Source organism: Polyodon spathula, chromosome 5, assembly GCF_017654505.1.
Source record: "Polyodon spathula isolate WHYD16114869_AA chromosome 5, ASM1765450v1, whole genome shotgun sequence".
NCBI lineage: Eukaryota > Metazoa > Chordata > Actinopteri > Acipenseriformes > Polyodontidae > Polyodon > Polyodon spathula.
The window spans coordinates 3,114,496-3,137,449 of NC_054538.1; the positions used below are offsets into that span (position 1 = coordinate 3,114,496).

General features: G+C 37.5%; 1 protein-coding gene across 5 annotated transcripts in view; it reads right to left on the bottom strand.

Annotated features, from left to right (window-relative positions):
• Positions 1 to 22,954, bottom strand: part of LOC121315421 (collagen alpha-1(XII) chain-like) — a 96,084-nt gene that overhangs the window by 58,482 nt on the left and 14,648 nt on the right. For 4 of the 5 annotated variants that reach the window (XM_041249481.1, XM_041249482.1, XM_041249480.1 and 1 more), the window contains exons 11-17: positions 18,762 to 19,034; positions 17,551 to 17,823; positions 16,657 to 16,929; positions 8,429 to 8,698; positions 4,257 to 4,523; positions 3,928 to 4,120; positions 3,168 to 3,292 (exon numbers count right to left, since the gene is read on the bottom strand). The exons of the other annotated variant lie outside the window; for it this stretch is intronic. In XM_041249481.1, coding sequence (XP_041105415.1) covers positions 3,168 to 3,292; positions 3,928 to 4,120; positions 4,257 to 4,523; positions 8,429 to 8,698; positions 16,657 to 16,929; positions 17,551 to 17,823; positions 18,762 to 19,034 — 1,674 coding nt within the window. The remainder of the gene's footprint in view (positions 1 to 3,167; positions 3,293 to 3,927; positions 4,121 to 4,256; positions 4,524 to 8,428; positions 8,699 to 16,656; positions 16,930 to 17,550; positions 17,824 to 18,761; positions 19,035 to 22,954) is intronic. 5 annotated transcript variants of the gene reach the window in all.

Genomic DNA, 22,954 nt, shown 5'->3' on the forward strand with positions numbered 1-22,954 from the left:
GGATTCGGCACAGAAACCATTTCATGGAGAAATGCAAGCCGTCAAGACATGAAATAGGTCAGGGATTCTTCTTTGAGAATTATTATACATTCCACATCAGGGTCCGGAGCTAGTGTTCCAGATACCTGAAGGATGAAAAGGATTTTTTGTCCCCCGCATTAAAATGCAGCTTCACATTTATATGCTGTCTAAGCAGGTAGAGCTGTCAAGCAATTAGAAGATTAGGTTAATGCTTTTTTTTTGTAAAAAAATTAATAGTGTAAAACAAAAAAAAGCAATCTGGTTAAGACCATACCTTCTACCATACACCTGTCCCAATACTGGCTCATTGCATGAGAGTACAGTATGCTTGCTCAATGTCGTGTAATAAAAAAATAAACAATGGTTGACATTCTCAAAGCTCTGTTTTCCAAATTGCTATTAAAAAATACAATTACAAATCTACTGTAACAATAACAAAAAACATCAATTTAAGAAAACAAACCCATAAGTGGAATGGCTGGGTGGTTATTTCTTCTTTGGTATCTTTATCAGACATTTCTTTCTAGTATTCTTACCAGTTAACACAACCTGTGTTCAAGATGGAATACCAATCTGAATGAAAAGAACCTTACAGGAACTCTGTACTCTCAGGATAATGGTAAAACCTAAAACATAAACCATACATGCAATACAAACTTGTTTACCTGTGATGAGTATTACACTGTATTCGATACACTAGAGTATTACACTGTATTCTATACACCAGAGTACTGCACTGTATTCTATACAACAGAGTAATTCACAGTATTCTATATGTAAGTAATAAGGCAGGACAGAGTGTAGGATATACTCTAATATCCACACACCCTGGGCGCGTTATAAGTCATAAGAGGAAGCTGAGTGTCCTTAAGCGCCTGTAGCATGTGGATATTAGTGTATATCCCACATCCTGAAGTGCCCTATTATACTTATAAAAATAAAAAAAAATTCAAAAAACGTAAAAACATGTTTTAATTAACAAAAAAGTAATTTTTTTTATTAAATATCCTTCCACCACTGCCTGATCTTAGAAGAAAATAGTCCCTTAAAACATAAAAAATAAAAACAAAAATGCATTAATTAAATAATAATTCCGGATGTTGAATTGAACATTGCCATTGAAAGAGCAGTTCTGATTCGTTACACTTCTTGTAATTCTTGGTTTATTCATTACATTTTAAAATATTACTGCCCATTTTCATCATGACACAGCACAAATGAGTCTGCCTTTAAATCACAGAGCACAAATAAGACTGCCTTTAAATCACAGAGCACAAATAAGACTGCCTTTAAATCACAGAGCACAAATAAGACTGCCTTTAAATCACGCAGACCCTTCCTCACAAGACCTGCAATAGTATCAGGTGAGAGTGCGTTTTTTTTTTTTTAATCATCTTTTGTTATCTGGGGTAGTAACAGGAGGTATCCCTAACAGATTTGTGCTGCAGCTTCACTGCGGTGAGAAAGACGTTATTTGCATGGAATACCCGGTCACTTATCAAACTGACTTTGCAATTTACAGCTTGGCAATGTGGAGAACTACTGGGCCAGTGTTAAGAAACAATTTAAAACAATGCAGGGCACAGCAGAAGACGTGATACCATCGTGCCTGGACACATTTAAAAGGTATGGCAGGAACTGTCGAGATGAATTTATACATGCTCAGCGTCAGATCACACAGCTGCGAAGGGGGTAGGCCAGTGGCAGCAGGCAGAACAAACATCTTTTAACCCCAAAGTCTCTTTTAAGCGGGACCCAAATCTTTTGTGAAAAGCCGAAAGTTTAAGAGATATTTTTAAGAAACAGTTTCTTTTCAGAATGGGATAGGGAAACGCTGTAGTTCAGAGAGAAGGAGCAGCAAGTTTTGAATTTATTTGAACACTTTTGCTTTTTTTCACTATTTTAATTAATCATTGGTGTCCGGTTGAGATTCATTCAATATCTCAGGTACACTTCGGTTTCCCAAAAGTTCAACATTTACATAAATCATCGGTCAAGATTATTGCGATAAATTCTAATATGTCTGCGTTTTTTTTTTTTTTTTTTTTTTTTTTTTTAATTCTAGGTGTATGGATATCTGCCAGTGATTTGCTCATTTTTGAAAAAAGTGCCGACCCATGGTGATATGCTGTAATATCAAAACCCCCATGTGACCTGTTTTGACCAATCAGGATAGAGTATTTAAAATACCCATTTTATAAGATAGAGTATCACACTGTATTATACACACTAGGATATTAAACTGTATTATACACACTAAAGTATTACATTGTATTCTGTACAATATAGTATTACACTGTATTCTATACAATGCAGTATTACATTCTTCTATAGTTTTTGATTTCTATTTGATTTGCAACTTTATAAGTATGCCATTAATTATTGATTATTGACATGATATGTGGTTTAATGATTATCGTCAGCACTGACATCCCTCCTTTTCTTTGTGTTTGAACACTTCTCTGCTGCAACTCTGACAAGCTGTCAGTGCCACTTTACCAGCTCTACATCATATTGCAAGACGGATGCCCAACATTCACGCTCTTTCTAGGTTGTAAAACATTGAAAACAGATTCCTTTTTTTTTTTGGTTCCATTTTCCTTTCAGAAGAAAATGAGTACTGCGTGTCAAGAATGTCAGAGATCAAAACACGCCAGCTACATTTAATGCTATTAGTTTCTACTAAACAATTCAACTGCAGAGACACGTAACTTCTTTATTTACATTAAACCAACGGCAAGTAAAACATAAATGAAAACACCTATTTAAAAGAACAGAGAATGAAAAAGCATTCTATATTTTATATTTCAGAATAAGTTTAACAGTGCCAGTTACAGCATGAATTGGCTTAAAACACTGGACTAACTACAGAATATTCTGCATTCTAGATGCTGTACAGAATGACCTAATAGTAAGCTGTTACTGTTTCATTTTTTTATTTACACAGATAGCTAACACTTTCCTATGCAAGTCTGTCAAGCTTACTATGGTTGTGTAACTACATCCAGGATGTGCTTGTGTAAGTACAATGCATGCATTGTGTACCGATATCTTGTGAGAGCCTAGCTTCATTACTCTGAGGTAGATTAGAGCTCACAATTGTAAGTAAGTTTTAATTACTGTAAAAAAACATGTTCTATAAATACCTGGAGTGTGCAGAGGAGGAGTAGCAGGGTCATCAGAAAGAGTTGTCTTTTCTTCACCAGCTAGAGGCATACTCTCTCCACCATCAAACATCCCAGCGACACTCACTGAATACTTAGTTCCAGCTCTGTGAAATAAACACAGAAACAAGCTCTTTGGCAGGGGATTTGACAAATACAACATCTATGCTTTTAGAAATGTGTCCTGCAATGAACAAATGACTAATGGATATTAATTTATATTATACACCAGAATGATTGTGTGCATGTGTGTGCATGTGCATGTTTTTCTCAACACTAATAAAAAATCTAGAACTTCTTTTATGCAATAAATGAGACTATTCACATGAGTTTCTTGTTACTTTGTTTTTATTAATAACATATAGCTTGATAATCATAAACTGTCGTTGCTGTATATTCAAATGATGTAAACATTGCCAAATGTAAATAGCACCCACTCTGACATTTTACATTGTTTTGACTTACCTAAATGCACTACAGAGGCTCATATGCAGTCTTAAATGTTTGATTTTCAATATGTATGTGGTATGAACAGACTACATTCTTACTTAGCAACACTCTAGAACAGCTTTATGAATATCAAACCTCCTTTAAATAACTCATTGTGACTTAAGTGAAGAATAATCACATGATTTGATGAGGCTTCCCCCAGCACCTTGGAGTCAAGCTCATTCCAGACCAAAATGGAACTCCTTGTTTTACTTCACTGCTGTGACTTGTTACACGCTAGATTATTGCTTACCTGAGTTCTTCAAGTACAACTGTGTTGTCATAGGGCCCAACAAGCACCTCCCCCAGAAGCACTTTGTCTCCCCGAGGGTGAAAGGTGACTTTATACCCTCGCACATCCCCTGGTGCAGGATCCCAGGATACCCGAAAACTAGTCTTAGTTGGTTCAGAAGTCTGAAGGTTTCTGGGTGCTTTGTATGGAGAGACTGAAAGGGAAGAGAATAGATAAAGTTACAAGGGTAATTAAAATGAGGTCCTTTCAAATCGCTACACAGTGTAGATATCTGTGGTGTGTATCTACTCGGACACATCACACTTCTGGTTAACTAGGGTCCCACGTACGTGTCGTTCCGACTCCTTGCCTTGTTTTCCCTTCTCCTCGCTTGTAAATGGGCTGCACTATGATGTCATAGGAGGTCCTGGGCTGCAGTCTCCTGAGCACTGTGGATGTCAAGGTTCCTGGCACCTTGGTAGCAATCAGTCGGCCACCAGCAGTGGGCCGGTAAGTGACACGGTAGTTAACCACGCTGCCTGGAGCTGCCTGCCAAGTCACTTTTAAAGTATTTTCTGTTTCCTCATTTACAATCAACGTCTTTGCATCTGCAGAAACTAAAGAGTGAAAGAAAAAAAATTAGTACTGGAATACTAAACTATATATATATATATATATATATATATATATATATATATATATATATATATATATATATATATATATATATATATATATATATACACATATATATATATATATATATATATATATATATATATATATATATATATATATATATATATATATATATATATATATATATATATATATATATATATATATATATATATATATATATATATATTTGACTTATCCAAGCTGTCTAGTTAACCACAGGTGCAATGAACCATGGCATTAACATGCATATAAGTAACAGAACTCACACGTCTACAGTGTTACAGTATTTATAAGTTTGTTTTTGTTAAATGTCCTTATGAAAATGGTTGAAAGAACTGCAGTGAATTAATCAATTGCAGCATACAGTACTGTACAAAATCGGTACAACTTGCATAGTTCGATTGAAATAAGAATGAATAAAGTAATATTACCTTATTCTTCTACAGTCTTATTTTTATGAAAACAATCCAACCACAAACTGTTGACTATACTTTTAGGTATTGGTCTTATCTGTCTAATTTAATGACTTAAATAGCAAAAGTTACCAAATGTACACTATACATAATTAACATTTACACAATTAATATTTTTTCAGAGTAAAAGAGATTTAGAAGGCATTGAATCACAAAAGGACAATCAGTACTGTATCTCCAGCCAAGCCCCACCCCTTTTACACTGTATTTTTAGCATACCTCTTTATAGATGTGCATACTGATCAATCCCCCCCTTGATCACCAAACTCCTTAATAATGTGATCCAAGTCATTATTGTATTACTATAACATCTCACAAAGCTCTGCAAATGTCCCTGATATTTTTTGAGCACTGGATGCAGAAGCAGCCATCTCTTTTGTTATGTCCGTGTTATCTTTGAAGAGTATGGGGATGAGATACACTCTTTTCTCGGTTTCATTTGGCTCATATCGTTCTTAATCAGCAACTGAAAGGTCTTCTTTGCTTTTTCAGGAGAAAAAACGACTAGAGGGTCCGACATTGGACTGGAAAGGGAAAATTGTAATGTCGGACCTGGTCCGATATAGGACCGCAAAGAGTTAAACATCCCAAAGTATAATAGGTGGCTAAAAACTGTCCCCTTTATAAAAACATAATTGTGTTTATGGCTGTACTTCTGTAATTTTGTCTATGGCTTTTGCATGGTTATAAGTAATCTATAATGCTTTATTAATATGTTATAACATAGTTATCAAGAAACTATTATATATTTATAAAACATGCATGAAACATTAATAAGCAACACCTTAATATAAAGTGTTACTAATTAACTCAGTGAACAAAAACAATAATAAACAACTTCCAGATGACATCAAACATTGTCAATTCTTTCATATGCAAAAACACACTTTGAAAGTTCTGCCGACAAGCTTGTTATCCTGAATAACATGAACTTAAAGCCAATTGAACGAGAACTCATTTTGCGCGTCTCGCTCATTATGAACTGACACTGGACCCAGCTGCACTTGGTAGTTGCAAATGAATGAATGAACGATCTGTTTCCAGTCAGAGGTCTGTCACGTGAAACAAGAGTGTCAAGTAGATCAGTCACGTGAAACGACAGTATTGAGTTACCCACTAGTCTTTTTAATAGTTTTTATCCCTTCGGTACTGGTAATAAGTGCTGAGTTACGAGTAAAGCGTGGCGAAAAATTAAAAACGTTAAAGGCGCACCGATACATATATTTTAAATACCTCTTATAAGACCTGGAGAATATTCTGGACCAATTATTATTATAATATTAATAATTATTATTATTATTAATAATAATTAGATCCGTCAATATGCATATATCACAGTTATAAGTGTATCGCCAGGGGTGTGGTGGTGGGGGATCGCGGGGGAGGGAGAGCACCACTTCTCTTGGGCAGGGAGTGCACCACTTCTATACTTCACGTGTAGAATACTGAACTGTTTTGCTCCTGTTAATATAAGGAGATATACATGTGTATAACCCATACAAATAAGCAAAGAATACAATGACAGTAAGAAACCATTGAGAGATAAATAATGAAAAAAGTTTGACTATAGCCTGGTCTGGAACAAGAGGAGTGAATAATATTTAAGGGAGGCAAAGGGAACCTGTATTAACGCTGTGCTGAGGTGTCAGTGTTTTACAATTACAATTTGTAATCAAATGGTACACTTGCAGCCCTGTCAAGTACCGTAACCACTACTGATAAACTGCAGGTGTTGAGTGAAGGGAGAAACTGAGACTGCAGGCAGCGCGTGGTAGGGTTGGGAGGGGGGTAGATAATAACGACCTCTCACTTGTAAATATAGCACTACACCACTAATCATAGCAAATGGCACATAACTCAGGTAACTAAACAAAATGTTTACAGCTCTTTCATTTTATGCAAAATTAAATATAGTTTTAATGTAGCGTTTAATAAATCTGGTTAAACTTCTCTTTAATCTTGTCTTTGCTGAACTGCTTTTAAAATTCAGATCATAAATTTCAGTAGGCTAAGCAGAAGACTATCTGTGTGAAACTATCAGCGAGCGAGTCCCTTACTAATTTATCAAATTTAATTACCAAGATACCACTCAGTGGCACATACAAAATGGGAAATACAATAATCAATAAATAAAAAAATAAATACACTGAAGAGGGAAAAGTGAAAAAGTGTGGGATAGCGAGATATATTTACACTAGCCGTGCAGCGGAGCGGGGGTGGAGCTGGCTGCAGAATTAGAAGCACCGGAGTGGAGTGGACTAGGGAAATAAAAGCTTTGGAGCGAGCGGGTTCAAAGAGGAAGAGAGCGAGGAGCGGCGTTTATGAGCGCTCCATTCCCTCTCTCTCTCTCTCTCTCTCTCTCTATTTGTTTATTTTTCTCTTTGTTATTTATCAATTAAATGTTTGCACCAATTAGTATTCCGAGATACAAATTCTAATTTTCAAAGAACTGTTTTAGCTCATCCAACTAGGGAATTATCCTGCAAGTATTTTGACATTTCAAGAGAACTTAGTAAGATTCATAAATGTTATTTGGAACCCTCAAAACGCAGCTGTGTTTTGGTAGAATTTAGTTACAATACAAAGAAAAGCCTAGAACTGTGAGGCACTGCAGCAAAACTAAAAGAGAGCAAATGCATATTCAATTCAAAGTCAAAGCAACAAAACACTCTTTTTACAGATTTACTTCATGTTCCAAACACATTAATTGAATTCCTGAATATGAATCTGATACTAATTGAAAATGAATATGACTGTGCCGGTATGGTACTTAAAACACGGTAATATTCCACCCTCAGTCGAACGAGCTTGCTTATTGCCACAACACAAGTTTTTGGTTTAAATTCTACAAAAGCGACAAGTCACAGAGGGAAGGACTGGGTTTGCTGTTATTCAAATTGTACTCAGCATCCCTGTCAGAATCAATAAACAAGCTGCTTGGATTATTATTATTTATTTTTTTATTTTTTTTGCATTAATAGTTTTTTTCTTGAAAGTTAATTCCTAGACACTGAAAGGCTCCATTGCTCTATTCATCTAATCTATGCGGTCAGAAAACCTGTCACCAAGGCTGCCATTAGTGCTATACCTTAATTATACCTGCATGCATATGCTAATGATCTATCAGCATTAATATGACTTTTAAAAGTCCTTGGTAAGAAAGTGTCTACAACAACAACAGTGTATCATTACATACAAAATCACTAAGCAATTGTTTCTCATTTCATAGTGCTCTTAATATCCCAACTATAAATGTATTCATCACAATTGTCTCTGCGGATTTAAACTCGTTGGAGCCGGGTGAGGTAGTCTTGAATTGGTTCATGCATATGACATGGTTCTCAAGACAGATATAAACCCTGGGATACCTTCTGTTGTGGCCTCTCCCACGAGTGGGTCTCCTTCACCACTGCTGTAGCCTCCAAAGACTGAGATCTGGTATTTGGTTTCTTGCGTTAGGTTCTCCAGGACGGTCTCTGTCACGTCTCCAGGAATGCTTTTCTCTCCAGACTCGTCATCGAACAGAGACTTCCATGCTATCCTGTAGGAACGCACCATCCCAGGGGCGGAGGTCCAGGATACTCCGATGGTTGTGTCTGTAATATCTTTAGTGACCAGGTCACGGGGGGAGCCACGTTCTGCCAAGAAAACAGAAGGAAGAATCAGCATGGTTTTACAGATCGGTGGCACCAAAAATGATTGTAGTATATTTTCATTTTTTTTTTACATTCAAATAGGGCCATTTTTTCCAGCTACAGTGATATCCTTATAACCTGACCACCAAAGGGACTAAGTAAAATGATCTTAATAGTGAGCTGGTCCTAATGTAAGAAAACAGGGAATGATGAAGTGGCCTTGATGGGTCTCTGTTTTGTAAATCTAAAAAGGACATCATGGCCCTGGAGCAAAACAGGGCTTACAGGAATTAATTTTGAGAATAGGTCGAGGAAACTAAATGAATTTAGGCGAGAAAAAAGATAATTTGGATGGACTGCACTGATTTAAAATCTTAAAAGGAGTTGACAAAGTTAACCCTATTCAATACTTTAAGCCCAGCACAGAAACTAAGATCAAAGGACACAGCTGTAAATTAAGTGTAGCAGGCAGTTGTGTGTTCTACACTGCTGGCCTGTCCCCTATCAGTGAGATGAGGGTAAAAGCTCTAAAACCATGAATGCAGACAGGCCCACATAGTTTACACCATATGATTTCTGGGCATTTAAAGAGAGATCTGTAATTTGTTGAGTTTCTATGCCTTCTTGCTTGCTCTGGCTTTATTATTAATCAGCATAACTTCTGAAAATACTGAAACCCATTTCCCTTCTCTGATTGAAAGGCGTGGCCTTCCAGCAGTGTTTTTTCCATTATACATGAAACTCAATCCATAAAACTTTATTTGCTATGAATGCAGATGTTCGGCGCTCTCTGTGGAATACACAATGAAAGGCCAGAAAGAGTGAGCGTATGCACAGATGGTGAGTTATAAAAGACTTTGATTCGCTGCATGCGAGAGCTTGCCAGCACATATCTGAACATGCAATACACAGCTACTTTCACTGTGGCCATATCAGCACACTATGCAACTGTACTGATGAGGAATATAGTTAACAATACAGGACAGTTCAGTACTGAGTCATGTTTCCACAACAGCCTGTTAACAGTCCTGGAAGCTAACACCATTCCGAGTGAGACACTTTTTGTTCACTACAGTTGTGTCTGTGCAAATAATTAGCTTAGAATGAAGAAAACCACTTGAGATACTATTGGAAAAAAACAAAAACTGTGTGTGCATTTATTATTTTGTATTTGTTGTGTTATTATTTAAAACATACGGTTTAATGTATAAGAACACAATCTTTTGGTTATTTATTGTTTACAGCCTGGATGGAGCTAAAATGCCCCATCCAGATAAAATCGTAAGAATGCGTGGTCAACAGCGAGGGATTATTGACTGGTCATTGACTGTGCATATGATAAACTCTGTGCCGAATGTGGCCCGGGGATGAACTAAGTAATTGATATCCAGTTAATCCCTCGTCCACAATATAAAAACAAGCAGCTTTGGCTGGACATGGTGGTGGGTTCAGAGATGGAACGTGAGCAGTGAGTTTCTGAGAATTAAAACCATACATTTTTGCATAAATGTAAACTGCTACCAATCCAATAGTAAAATAGATTCATTAACAATACATGTGTGAAGACCTGGATCAAAGAAAGGGAAATCAGTAAGTGTTTGTATTCTTTATATCAAGAGGAGGTGGATATGGTATAATGTTAAGCAAAATGGCTGAAATCTAGGTATTCATATTCAAGATTTATTACAGCTTAATTGTTACAGCAAGAAAAAAAGCAAACCGTTCCTAATGTACTTAGTAAGTTTCCTGTTGCCAGCTACAAAAAGATCTTCTGTATTGTAAGTTTCCACAGCAGCAATCATTTATTTAAAAGATCCACAAACATATACTACAATCTATCTTCACCGTATCACTCGGGCCGATTAAATCCTGCTACACGGTGTGGAATAACAAATTCAGCTATGAATCATGAGAGATTTTTTTTTTTTTAATTCCCTTCTAGTTATGAAGAGTTCTGGCGGGTTACGGTGCCAGACTGTCTTGATTCAGACAGCTCTTTGCTGCTAAACCTCTGACTGACTTCCACTGCTGAATACCACTGGGAATGGTCCATTCGATAATGAGTTCAGCAGGCACGTACCGTTTTCATCATCAATATGTGAAGTGAAGTGTCTGCCAGACTTCCACACATACTCTATCCTACTTTGCTGTTAATGTGGTACCCAGTAAAGCAGTAAAGCAGAGATTCTATTCAAATGTGTGTGTGTGTGTGTATATATATATATATATATATATATATATGTATATATTATATAGTTCTGTACTTCAGTGTCGGTCTTGTTGGGGGGTTTCAAGCCATTGTAAACCTAACTGGATTTCACACTCCATAACTAACTAAATAGTACAAAGAAATGTTTTTTATGGGACAAGTATTTCCTTTGACAGTGTGAACTTTATGAAGACACAGAAGTGTTGCGGTTCATTATGTGATCTTTTGGTATTGAATGACCTAAATAATATGCTGGGTAGCTGAACAAATTAGCAAAGTAACCAATGACTTTCACATTAATGGGACATGAAATACAAAAACAACCAAAATTTGTAAAACTGTGAGAAGCCTGACTGAAAATGATCAGATGTAAAGTCAACAGAAACATTCTCATGAGCTCTGAAACTCCCCCGGTGATCAAAACCTGAAACCTTACAAAAACTCTTCAGTCTGGTCCAAGCTGTTGATAACAAGAATGACATGTTTACAACACCTCAGAAACGAGTTTTTACATTCACTAAGCATCACGCTCTCTGATTGAGGACCTTCGACTATGTGCACTGTATGTGCAACAGGGTTTTACTAACGCAATTCAAATGGAAAACTGTTTATGACAAAAAAATCCAGACGCCTTCTGCAAGTAGAATAAAGCTCTGCATAAAACATGTGTTTAGTTTTATAGATCAGTAACTAAGCTGGGTCTGATTTCAGTACAGAGTCTTTCCAAGTACCAAGCCAAAGATAATCAATCAATCACAATACTGCTTATGTGTGCCATTCCAAACTTGGCTTAGTGCTTAATTTTATGACACATGTGCATTTGCTTGCGCGCATACTTAGCCACTGTAAAGAGATTTTAACTCACGATAAGCAAAGGTTTTAACAATGATAACATATTCTAGAAACACGTTATGTGTTGTGCCAAACAAAGTCAATTACAGTGAATGGAGGAAAACAAACTGTTTAACTAATAGACAGCTTGCCACCTTTTTCAGGTTTGCCTGCCAATTAAACTACAGTGCGCAATTGTGCTGATGTATAATGCTTGCTGTTTAAGATGAGTTCACTGCTTTCCCTGGCCTCCACTGGCTTAACAGAACAAGCCTTGCGCAGTTTTAGTTTAACCCTTTCCCCACTAAACAACAGAGGCTCCGAAAGCACCGCCCGAAGAGCCCTTAGCTAGTATATGTTCTTATGTTCTTGAATGATTCCAAAATGTGTCTCATTAGATGAATGCTTTCTTTTAAAAAGAGTCATTACTGTAGGTCAATTAAGCAGTGTCCTGATTGAAATGGACAGAGAAATACACCTTTCATTTTAAAGCTGTGCCACTGGATAATAAAGACATCAGTCATATACAACCAATTAGCTCAGATATACATCCTACTGTATATGCTGTGTGTTTTCAGATATACGTCACACTGTATATGTTGCGTGTGTTTTCAGATATGCATCCTACTTTCCTTGTAACTGCCTGTTATTCCAACATTCTTCTTGTAGTTTATTGTAATAAAAGTACCCTGCATGATTTCAGTGTTTGCATTTCGCAAGAAGCCATTCCCTTTCTCCCCTTCACCAATGTACAAATCTACTTGCTTATTCAGCAAATCACAGCAGCTGAGAAAAATGCTCTGAGAGCTACAAGTACACTAAAGGTCAGTGACCATGGAAATATGTGTTATTTGTTTTCCTGTGAATGCACACTATTCAGTACGGAAAGCAAGAGACAGCACTGAACTTCCGAGCTGCACACATCTCCCTTGTTTCATGCTGTGTGGGAGAGAAACTGCACCGCATTTGCGTACATTTCTGTGATTTATTGAAAATGGAATTGTGAGCAAATGTCAATTGTAATTATCACTCTCGAGCATGTGTAGGAGTCACAAGCATTTCTAAAGCTTCCTTCGAGCTGCTATGTCAGCAGGTTTACAGCTGTGGCCAAAAGTTTTCCATCACCCCATGGAATTAACTAATTCTGCCTCATGAAGTTGAATAAAACTTGGTGAATAATGTACATATTGAATTACATACGGCTTTGGTGATTTTTCCACATTCTTAATGAAAAATGGACAAAAATTAAAAAATTAGACATTTTGAATTCTAGCATGAAATACTGTAATACTATTAGGGCTTTGGGTAGATTTTTGCAATACCATTGTGTAGTTTTGTTGATTACAAGATGTTGAATAAATTATCTAAATTATGTTCATATTCATATGTTTCTTTTTATTATGGCTAATAACTTGTGGCCATAGCTGTAGGTACACATTGTCTAATAATAAAGGTAATAATTGAATTTACACAGAAACAGCAACTGTTAACGCCTTAAGTACAATTGTGAGTATGCGAGCCAAGGTGCTTTGTGATTAAGTTTCTGAATTACTGCAGGTATCTTTTCAGTCGGACAACGAATTCCATCGAAAAGAGAAACTGGAGTTTGGCCAGCTGTTTAGAGGGTCAGAAAATGCTAGTTTGTTAGGAATAAACATGTAGAAAGCAGAAAGTAATGATTAGAGGAGAAACCTCAGAATGGAGTGTGGTAACCAGTGGAGTACCACAGGGATCAGTATTAGGTCCTCTGCTATTCCTAATCTACATTAATGATTTAGATTCTGGTACAGTAAGCAAACTTGTTAAATTCGCAGATGACACAAAAATAGGAGGAGTGGCAAACAAGAGCGACCAGAATTATTCCAGGTTTAAAAGGCATGTCACATGCAGACAGACTAAAATAATTTAATCTGTTCAGTCTTGAACAAAGAAGACTACGTGGCAATCTGATTCAAGCATTCAAAATCCTAAAGGTTATTGACAATGTCGACCCAAGGGACTTTTTCGACCTGAAAAAAGAAACAAGGACCAGGGGTCACAAATGGAGATTAGACAAAGGGGCATTCAGAACAGAAAATAGGAGGCACTTTTTTACACAGAGAATCGTGTGGGTCTGGAATCAACTCCCCAAGTAATGTTGTTGAAGCTGACACCCTGGGATCCTTCAAGAAGCTGCCTGATGAGATTCTGGGATCAACAAGCTACTAACAACCAAACGAGCAAGATGGGCTGAATGGCCTTCTCTCGTTTGTAAACTTTCTTATGTTCTTAAATAACAACAGTGATCAGTTAGCCACTCGATACAGGTGCTCTAGTAATCCAATAGCACTTTTTAATACACTGAAACTTCTCAGTACTTTATGAAGCAGAGTACATGAAGGATGAAAGCATTCTATAGTAGCTACACACATTTAGTCTAGGTTTGTTTCTTTATGTTTGTGCCAAATTTGATAGTTTGTCATATGGACCAAAAGTACAACTCAGAACTGCACTTTGACCACTGCAATGCTTTTCGTATTTGAATTAATTAAATAAAAAAATATTTTATAGTTCTATAAAAGTTCTATAATATTTTATAGTTCTATACATCATTCTTTCTACGTCTGAGTTGATATGTGTGCATTCAATCAAGGGGTTGTAGAATTTTAACTCTTTTGCTTAAACACTAGTGTGTTTGGGGGTTGTTGTAGAAAATCACATGGGTCATAAAGCTGAATGCATTGTTGTATCAACTCCCACCATGGTATCTTCATGTAGACTGGCATATTGAGACATTCTTCCCAAATGAGGCAAAGTGTTTATGTGATCTTTACTGAATTTGCATTCCATAATGAACTTGCACTGAAGCTAAACAGTCAGGACTAAACACCTGCTGACACCCAGATATGCCTTTGCCTTTGTTCCTTTGTTTGTTTCTAAACACTTATTTGCTCGGCATCACTGAAATCTATCAATCTTCAAGATGTAGATTGTTTGTTAAAGACTGCTTTTAGAAAACTAGATGTTTTGCTTGGCCATGAACTTAGCTGTGATCCGCATACCAGAGATGCACGTAAAACAGTTTAATTTCATCTGAGAAACACTCAAAACACTATATGCACTCAGAGCTTTATTTAATCCATCAAAACAGACTTTTAAAAAAGTATTCTGATTTCCATTACATTAGGTCTTGAAAGAAACACGTTATTGGAAAAAAATGTATTTTCACTACATTTACATTTTACTACTTTACGTTAAAGGAAGTTTAAGGGGTATGTGTACTAAAGTGTTGCACCTGTCGCAATAGTTGCAAACCAGCAGCAAACGAGTCGGAAGTCTTGGATGAAATTTACTAAACAAGCGCGACACTTACAATTGCATCAATTTGTTAGAACTTTTGAAAGCATGTTTTAAACAGTTGCTATTTCCCAGTCCGCTTTTTTTCTCATGCGTTGCCAGTTGTGCTCAATGCATTTTTGAGGCGAACAGCCAAACACCTATTTTTACCCTAAAAGTAGAGTGTACTTACAAGCCTTGAAAACTAATTTCTATGACATTTCTGGTTACTCCAACTTGTTGGGAGCAATAGACTGAACACATGTGCCACTAACCACTCCAGCTCATTCTGAACATCTGTATAGGCATAGGAAACACACCTATTCTGTTAATGTGCAGGTGGTTTGTAATTGTGCAAATCTAGCAATAAAAACGGACAGTATACAGTTGTCTTATAGGCTACTATTAATAATACGAATTTGTGGTATAATGCAAAATGTGTAAAATTATATATAACAGTATTAAATAGGTAAAATGAAGATGGAAAAGAATGCATTGTACAGATGACGTTTACATTTAACAAAACCAATGTTATTTTGATTCTTGCACCCTTGCATGTGTAGACGTTATCCTTCAGCTCCCTCTGCTGCATCAAACCACAGCTCAACTCCTGATATTTATTTGAACAATGTCGCACAATAGAGCTCTCGCTAAGAAGACGCAGCAAATACTGAAATGAGTATATTGCAGCTCTTTTCATTAACATATTTTCTCCTAGTGCATACGACAGAATGTATTAGGGTCGCAATGAAAAGACAAATAAATATTATATTGTGATTAATTGTATTGTACAAGTACTACTATAGTACTTTAAAAAGGAAAACAAAAGGTTTACAGGTTAAAAACGCATAACTGGACGAACTGCAATAGATTTGGACAGGATTTGTACTTAATCTTTTGATAAAGGTATTACTCTGGCTTGGTATGCCTTAGGGCAAAAAGGAAACACAACCAAACCCATTCTATACCAGCTGAGGTGGAGTCCAGGTTAACTGTGGAGTATAGCGGCAACAGAAACCGCTGACTGGAGGACAACAGTTATATTTCCACTCCTTCAAGACAAGTACCATCTAACAGCTAATCCCTTCAAATGATATCAGGCCAGACTGTTGATTCCAAATTAATCCAAATACATGTTGAATATACAATAGAGAACACATCTAATAACATCAAACACTCCATCATAAGATATTTAGTAAAATCAAATGGCAAACACTTTTACTAGGTATCTTTATCAATGTTTAACCACAAAATAATTAATAAAGATAACGAGGCATGATTCGACCTACCTTAAAGGGCTACATGAGGTATGAAATATCATATTCAAAATGTTGTTTAGATTCACTTTGTATCATTTAACACCTACACTAGTCTGCTTTCTACAAGAAATCTTTTTTTGAACTGAAGATTAGCGAAGTTAGACAAAACAACACAATTATTATATGCCAGCACTGCATTTAATTTGTAGTTCTTGAAAGTCCTCAGTATTCACATCCCATAAGTGATCCTACACAGTGTCAGCATTGTTTTCATCTTTGCTCTCACACCATTTCAATCCTAAACCTTCCTAGAGCTAACTAATAGTAACTGTGTTTGCGATTTGTACCTTCCAGTGTTGTGCCTTTCCCAACAAGTGGCTCTCCTACTCCAGAGGAGTACCGGGCGCTCACAGACAGGTCATACTCAGTGCTGGGCAGCAGGTTCTTCAGCAGTGCAGTGGTTGTGTTCCCCTTGGCTGAGAGCTCCTTGCCCTCTCCCCCTGTCGAAGGTCTGAATGTGATGAGATACTGCAGCACCCGACCTGGAGCTGCAACCCAGGACAGCCTCATACTGGAGACAGTGAAGTCAGAAACCTGCAAGTCCCTGGGGGATCCTGTAGCTATAGGAAACAAAGAGGTCACAATGAATTACAAGGTATTGGACTGGGCGGGTTTTAACTAGAGTAACGACGGCAACATACACAGCCCGACCACTTTATTAGGACCTGCCTAAGTGGTTGGATTTAACATCTCCCTGAACCAGAGCAGTACTTTAGGTGTGCTATGTGATGACATGGATTTACATAGCCCTCTATTAAAGCCTTTAGCAGTTAAGCATACATTAAACGTAATTCGGTAGCTGTGTTTCGATGTGGCTTATATAATAGTCTTATAGTCTGCAAACAAACCGCTAATGAGAGACTGTCAAGTGTCTGTTCTTTCATAAGGAAATAAAACGTGCATATGAGTTTCATACAGAACTCTTGTTGACGTTTACTGCACATTGCTGTGCCTGGCCTACAGATGCTAACCTGCACATTACAATTCCCAGAGGTACACTGACATGCCTCAGATTTCCTGGCACATCTTCCTATTCCAAGCTTTGCATACTACCAGCATCATTTTTTCAGCCATTAACAATGAAAAACAGTAATGACGAAATGATTTGCGTCCAGTTTCTATTCAAAGGTATACAGGAGAACATGTAAAAATGAGACTGAGGAGTGAAACAAGATCTCTACCTTCTTTCGTAGTTCCGTCAATTTGCATTTCCCCTCCAACCCCAGACAGATATTCTGCAGCAACAGAGACTCTGTAAGTGGTGGATGGTAAAAGTTCCGGTAGCACAATTGTGGTCTCACTTCCCGGGATGCTGGTTTCCTTAGTGTCTCCTCCTCCAATGGGATAGTAGGAAAGTCGGTATTGCATGACATTCCCAGGGGCTGCCCCCCATGTGACCCGAAAACTGTCCATTGTTTCTTCTGATACCCTCAAACTGCGAGGGGTTCCTTGTTCTACAGCAAACAAATAGAGCACAAGAAATTAGACATTTCCTACAGATTTAACCCGCAGCTGCTTCTGTCCCACGGATCCTGTTTGCAGTCGTATTTTAAGTTTTTAGGTGGATTCGCTACTCCAATACCAATATTGTTCTTCTATTGTTCATCTAAAACTATTTTTTGGACTGCAAGATGTCTGTCTATTTCTTAAATGCCCTCATTCCAGAAGGACATGTGATAAAGGTACTTGTCAACTCTGTTGGCTACACCTGCTCTGTGATTGGAGCATGGCTTATTGAAAGCTGATGACAGGAAGATGATTGTTCAGTTTCTTTTCCTTGGCACCATTTTGGATCAACCGTTCAGTATGTATTTATTTGCTTGTATCGGGAGAGTGCGACGCCCACCCAAACTGTTTCTGTAAACCAACAGAGGTGAAAGGTCACAGACTTCAATTTCTTGTTGCTTTTCTGTTTCTGACTCTGCTACTTTTGCTCCTATGCTAACAACTTGCTACTTACTGAAGGGCTGCAGCTGGGTTCATAATTGTGTATCCTGCTATTTATAGCAGTAGGGTACAACACGTAACACAATGTAAAGGGATGGAGAGAGACAGTTGTTGGTTCGTCATCGAATACTGGCAGTAGTTCATTTCTTTCTCAATGCCCGCTAGGAGACAACGCCCTTGCTGTCATATAAGAACCCACTCATTGAACCCACTCATCTCCAAACACTCCCATCATATGCATTTTCTGATTGGATTCTGATTTCTGGTACAGCAAATGCAAGTGTACATAATGTCTTTTTCTTTCATTCTTTTATATTATAAAGATGATTTATATTTAGAAAAAAAAGCCATCTCCCTGTTTTGACACTCTGTCTGTGTGACTATATATTGTAGTTTCCTAAAATAATAAAAAGGTTTTTGTGTCATGAAAAGACCTAAACATTACCTTCGAGAGTTGTCTCGGATCCCCTCAATGGAAAGCTGTCTCCTTTATCATACTGTGAAAGCACGCTGACGTTGTACTTTGTGAGAGGAATTAGATTTGTCAGGACGATTGAGGTAGTTTCTGCTGGGACTGAGATGGTGATTTCATCTCCACCCAAGGCTGCTCCATATTTAACAAGGAAGGACTGTACATCTGCAGAGTCTGTAGACCAGCTGGTTCGGAAACTTCTAGATGTCACTTCAGAAAATTCAAGATCCCTTGGAGAAACCAAAGCTAAAAAGGAGAAATATGTTTTTTAGCCCAAACTTCTATTATCCCAATATTTTTAATATACAGGGAAAATTCTGTGTTTTAATCATTAAGGGCCTTTAAAAAGTAAAGGGCTTCTTGTAATCTTTCTACAAAAAAAAAAAAAAAAAAAAAAAAAATAGACACTTGTGCAGTTCCACCTTCCACCAAAGTGACTGAGTAAACCTGTCTTACTGTAGAACTGGTCCTTATAGAGGAAGATCAAATTGAGAGGGTATGACAGGGATATAAAAACACTTCTTCTGCATTCAAGTTTTAACACATTTTATAAGCAGCCTTGCTCTCAAGCTTGTGACCCAGTCTACAGCATGTAAACTGGCGTACGTTGTTTTCTTTCTTCTTTCAGTACTACAGTACATTGTCATTGACTGTGCATCTCAACACAGGAGGTTGAGGTCTTCATTGCTGTTCAGTTAATAGCCCAGATGCATCCAACTAATGGAACTGATAAAACAACCTGGTCTAGACAAATTAACCTTTCGCCCTTCAACTTTTACCACAGAACATGAAGGGCACTTACCTTATGCCAGATTCATTTCATTGGCTTTGTTATATTTGGAAGTTCCACAGATCACTTCATGCATTAAACATTTCTTCAACTGTCCTTGAGATTTTTAGGTTAAAAAAGTGGTCTCCAGCCCTTGTCCCGGAAAGCCCCAATCCTGCATGTTTTCTAGGTGTCTTTATATCATCAGTGACTAAAGATCTGGAACACCTGTTCATCTTGACTAATTAAGCCAGTAATTGGTGCAATTCAGTAACTAAGAACTCAATTGAAATGGAAACCAGCAGACCCAGTAGCTCTCCAGGACCGGGGTTGGAGACGCCTGGCTTAAAGGCATATCTTCATAATTCAGTCAGGAAACTCATGCAATAGATTATTTATTAAAGCAGACTAGACAACACTACTACAATATGCATATGTGACAGGGCAGAGGCCCTACACAGGGGTTGTGATGAGGTGACAGGGAAGGAGATAATCACTCCCTGCCAACTACATGTGAGAATGTGGCCGGACGTGAATAATGGAATGACTGCTGATTAATTAGGCTCCAGCCACAGCTGTATATAAGGAACCAGAAACCCTCTGTCTGGGAGAAGGAGTTTGGGTAAGTAACTGCTGTGCTGTGCTGTGCTGTGCTGTGCTGTGCTGTGCTGTGCTGTGCTGTGCTGTGCTGTGGCCAGTGAAGACGAATCCCCAGCTTGAAGTGTTTTGTTTTTTGTTTTGTTTTATGATAAGCACCATTAAACTGCTGCTTCTTTCTCTATGGTCTGCTTCCTGACATTTGCCAGCCTTGGCTGTGACGTTATCCTTTCACAGCATATTTTACACTACATTATTCGGCATGTGGCCTCGCCTTTTGAGGTACCACTGCCCATAAATTAGCTTGCAGATAAGTGGAGAGGCTGACCGTAGGAAAGGCATGGGCAGGGGGCAGGATAGCGCTGCCCTGTCCGTTAGACAAAGCCAAGAAAAGCAGGTTGAGGCTGGGGAGGAGGAGGAGGTGAACTCCGTCGCACAGCCGGGGGACGTAATGGATTGAGGTAAGATATAAATCCTTTCCTTGTCGATCAAGAGACAAATAAGAAACTAGCTATTCGATTCATGGTTTAGTGTGGTACCGGAAGTGCCTAACATATGCTTCATATTTACGTGATTTGGTCTGAGGTTAATTAATAATAATAATAATAATAATAATAATAATAATAATAATAATAATATAATAATAATAATAATAATAATCTGTCTTTCTGATTTTAATACATACCCTACAGACAGCAAACTGCCAATGTTGTGGACATTAGCTTATCAAACCATATTTTATGTTTTATGAACTGGGCTAACTATCCACTGAGGCTAACCATTCAAGGAACACATTCAACTGTAATGGAGTTATGTGGAATTATCCATACACGTCTTGCTGCTATAGTACTTCCAAACAGTTAACAACAGCAAACTGTGTAAATTGTGCCGGCATTGCACTGGCCTCTGGTTCAGTTATAACTGGCATTATGAGAAATGCTTCTTAATATATCTTAGAACAATATAACTGCATGTGTGGTGGCTTCAAAAAGAGCCACAATTAATAAATGAATAGTTTCAGAATCTAAGGTATTATTAATGTGAATCCGGTGCTTGTGAAATGTTTCTTTTCATTACAGCAATTACAATTTCCACTGTTAAAAGCTGTGCTGTTTTCATAAGAGCGCCGTTTAATTTTGTAACCACTAAGCTATGAAGATATTTCCTTCACAAGACTGCTGGGGCTCTGATTTATGTGATAGAATTATTTTTACAGGCTCTTCCTATTATACCGTCCCTATATGTATGTATGTGTGTGCTGTTGTTATTATTATTATTATTATTATTATTATTATTATGATTTTATGTAAATATGACTGGCAAAAAGCCATTATTTGTTATTATTTGTAAACACCTTGTGAGAATGCATGACTGATCAGCTACTCACTAATTAACCAGCTGACAGTCATCCTTATTAAACCCGTGCCAAATGAGACCTAGGGATAATATAATAATTAATAGCTAGTTAGTCCCTTGGTCACAACTATAAAAAGATCTGCAGAGTGTGTCTGTATAGAGAAACTGAAAATACAATTGTTATCCTACAAACCCTACCTGTCTACTCACCTTCCTGAAGGGTATTCGTTTTGTGTTCTGTTATAGTGTTTGTTTACTTTGGCCAATGTGCCCTTTTCTTTGAGTATTTTGGTCTGTGTTTGTTCAACTGTTTATTTTGTTTGTTTGTTTAATAAGGAACTGAGCGCCATAGCGTCTCAGTTTCACTGCCAGTACTTGTGTTTCTGTTTCTGGTCTGACGTCACCCTACAGCCATCTCCATCATAACCACGTATCTGTATGCACAAACCTGTCATGTCTGCAGATGAAACTACACTTTGCAACAGGAGATGTTATCTTTCAACACATTTCCAAATGGACTGACTTCTAAATGTTTTGTTACTTCTTTATAGCAATTGACTCCCCTCAGTGCAAATGAAACTCGAAACTGCTTTTAGACCGGGTTATGCTAATCTTTCAATTTGATTTGAAAAGGAAATCCAGACAGTTTACTTTAAAAGGCTTTCTCCAGCCACCCAAAATAAAAGCAATGCCACATTCAGAGGCAGAGAATTCCTTGCCATGCAACAGGATTCTAAAAATATGTTTAAAATAAGTAAGTGGCTCTGTGCCGGCTCTGTTAATATTGCTGAAGACGTGCCTGCCAGGGTTCTGCTGTGTATCTGTTCTTCAGTTAGTGTCACAGGAATTTTAGACGCTTTATTTTTTGACTTACCCACAAATTAAGTGTTCAAATGTGTGAACCTGTGGTCCAGAGGCTACCTGCCAGACCTGAGGTTCAACACTGGATGTTAAATGTGTTTAAAACTGTTTGGGATACATGTTCATCTAACTGGGAGGGTTTTAACGTGTGCAGTTCCATCTTCCACCAAAGTGAATGAGTAAACCTGATGTATCATTTGCTGTATCATTACAGTGGTAAATGCATTGGCCTGCAGTGCATTGAGATGTTTTAAATGTTTGGGTGTCTGCTGTATCATTACAGTGGTAAATGCATTGGCCTGCAGTGCATTGAGATGTTTTAAATGTTTGGGTGTCTGCTGTATCATTACAGTGGTAAATGCATTGGCCTGCAGTGCATTGAGATGTTTTAAATGTTTGGGTGTCTGCTGTATCATTACAGTGGTAAATGCATTGGCCTGCAGTGCATTGAGATGTTTTAAATGTTTGGGTGTCTGCTGTATCATTACAGTGGTAAATGCATTGGCCTGCAGTGCATTGAGATGTTTTAAATGTTTGGGTGTCTGCTGTATCATTACAGTGGTAAATGCATTGGCCTGCATGT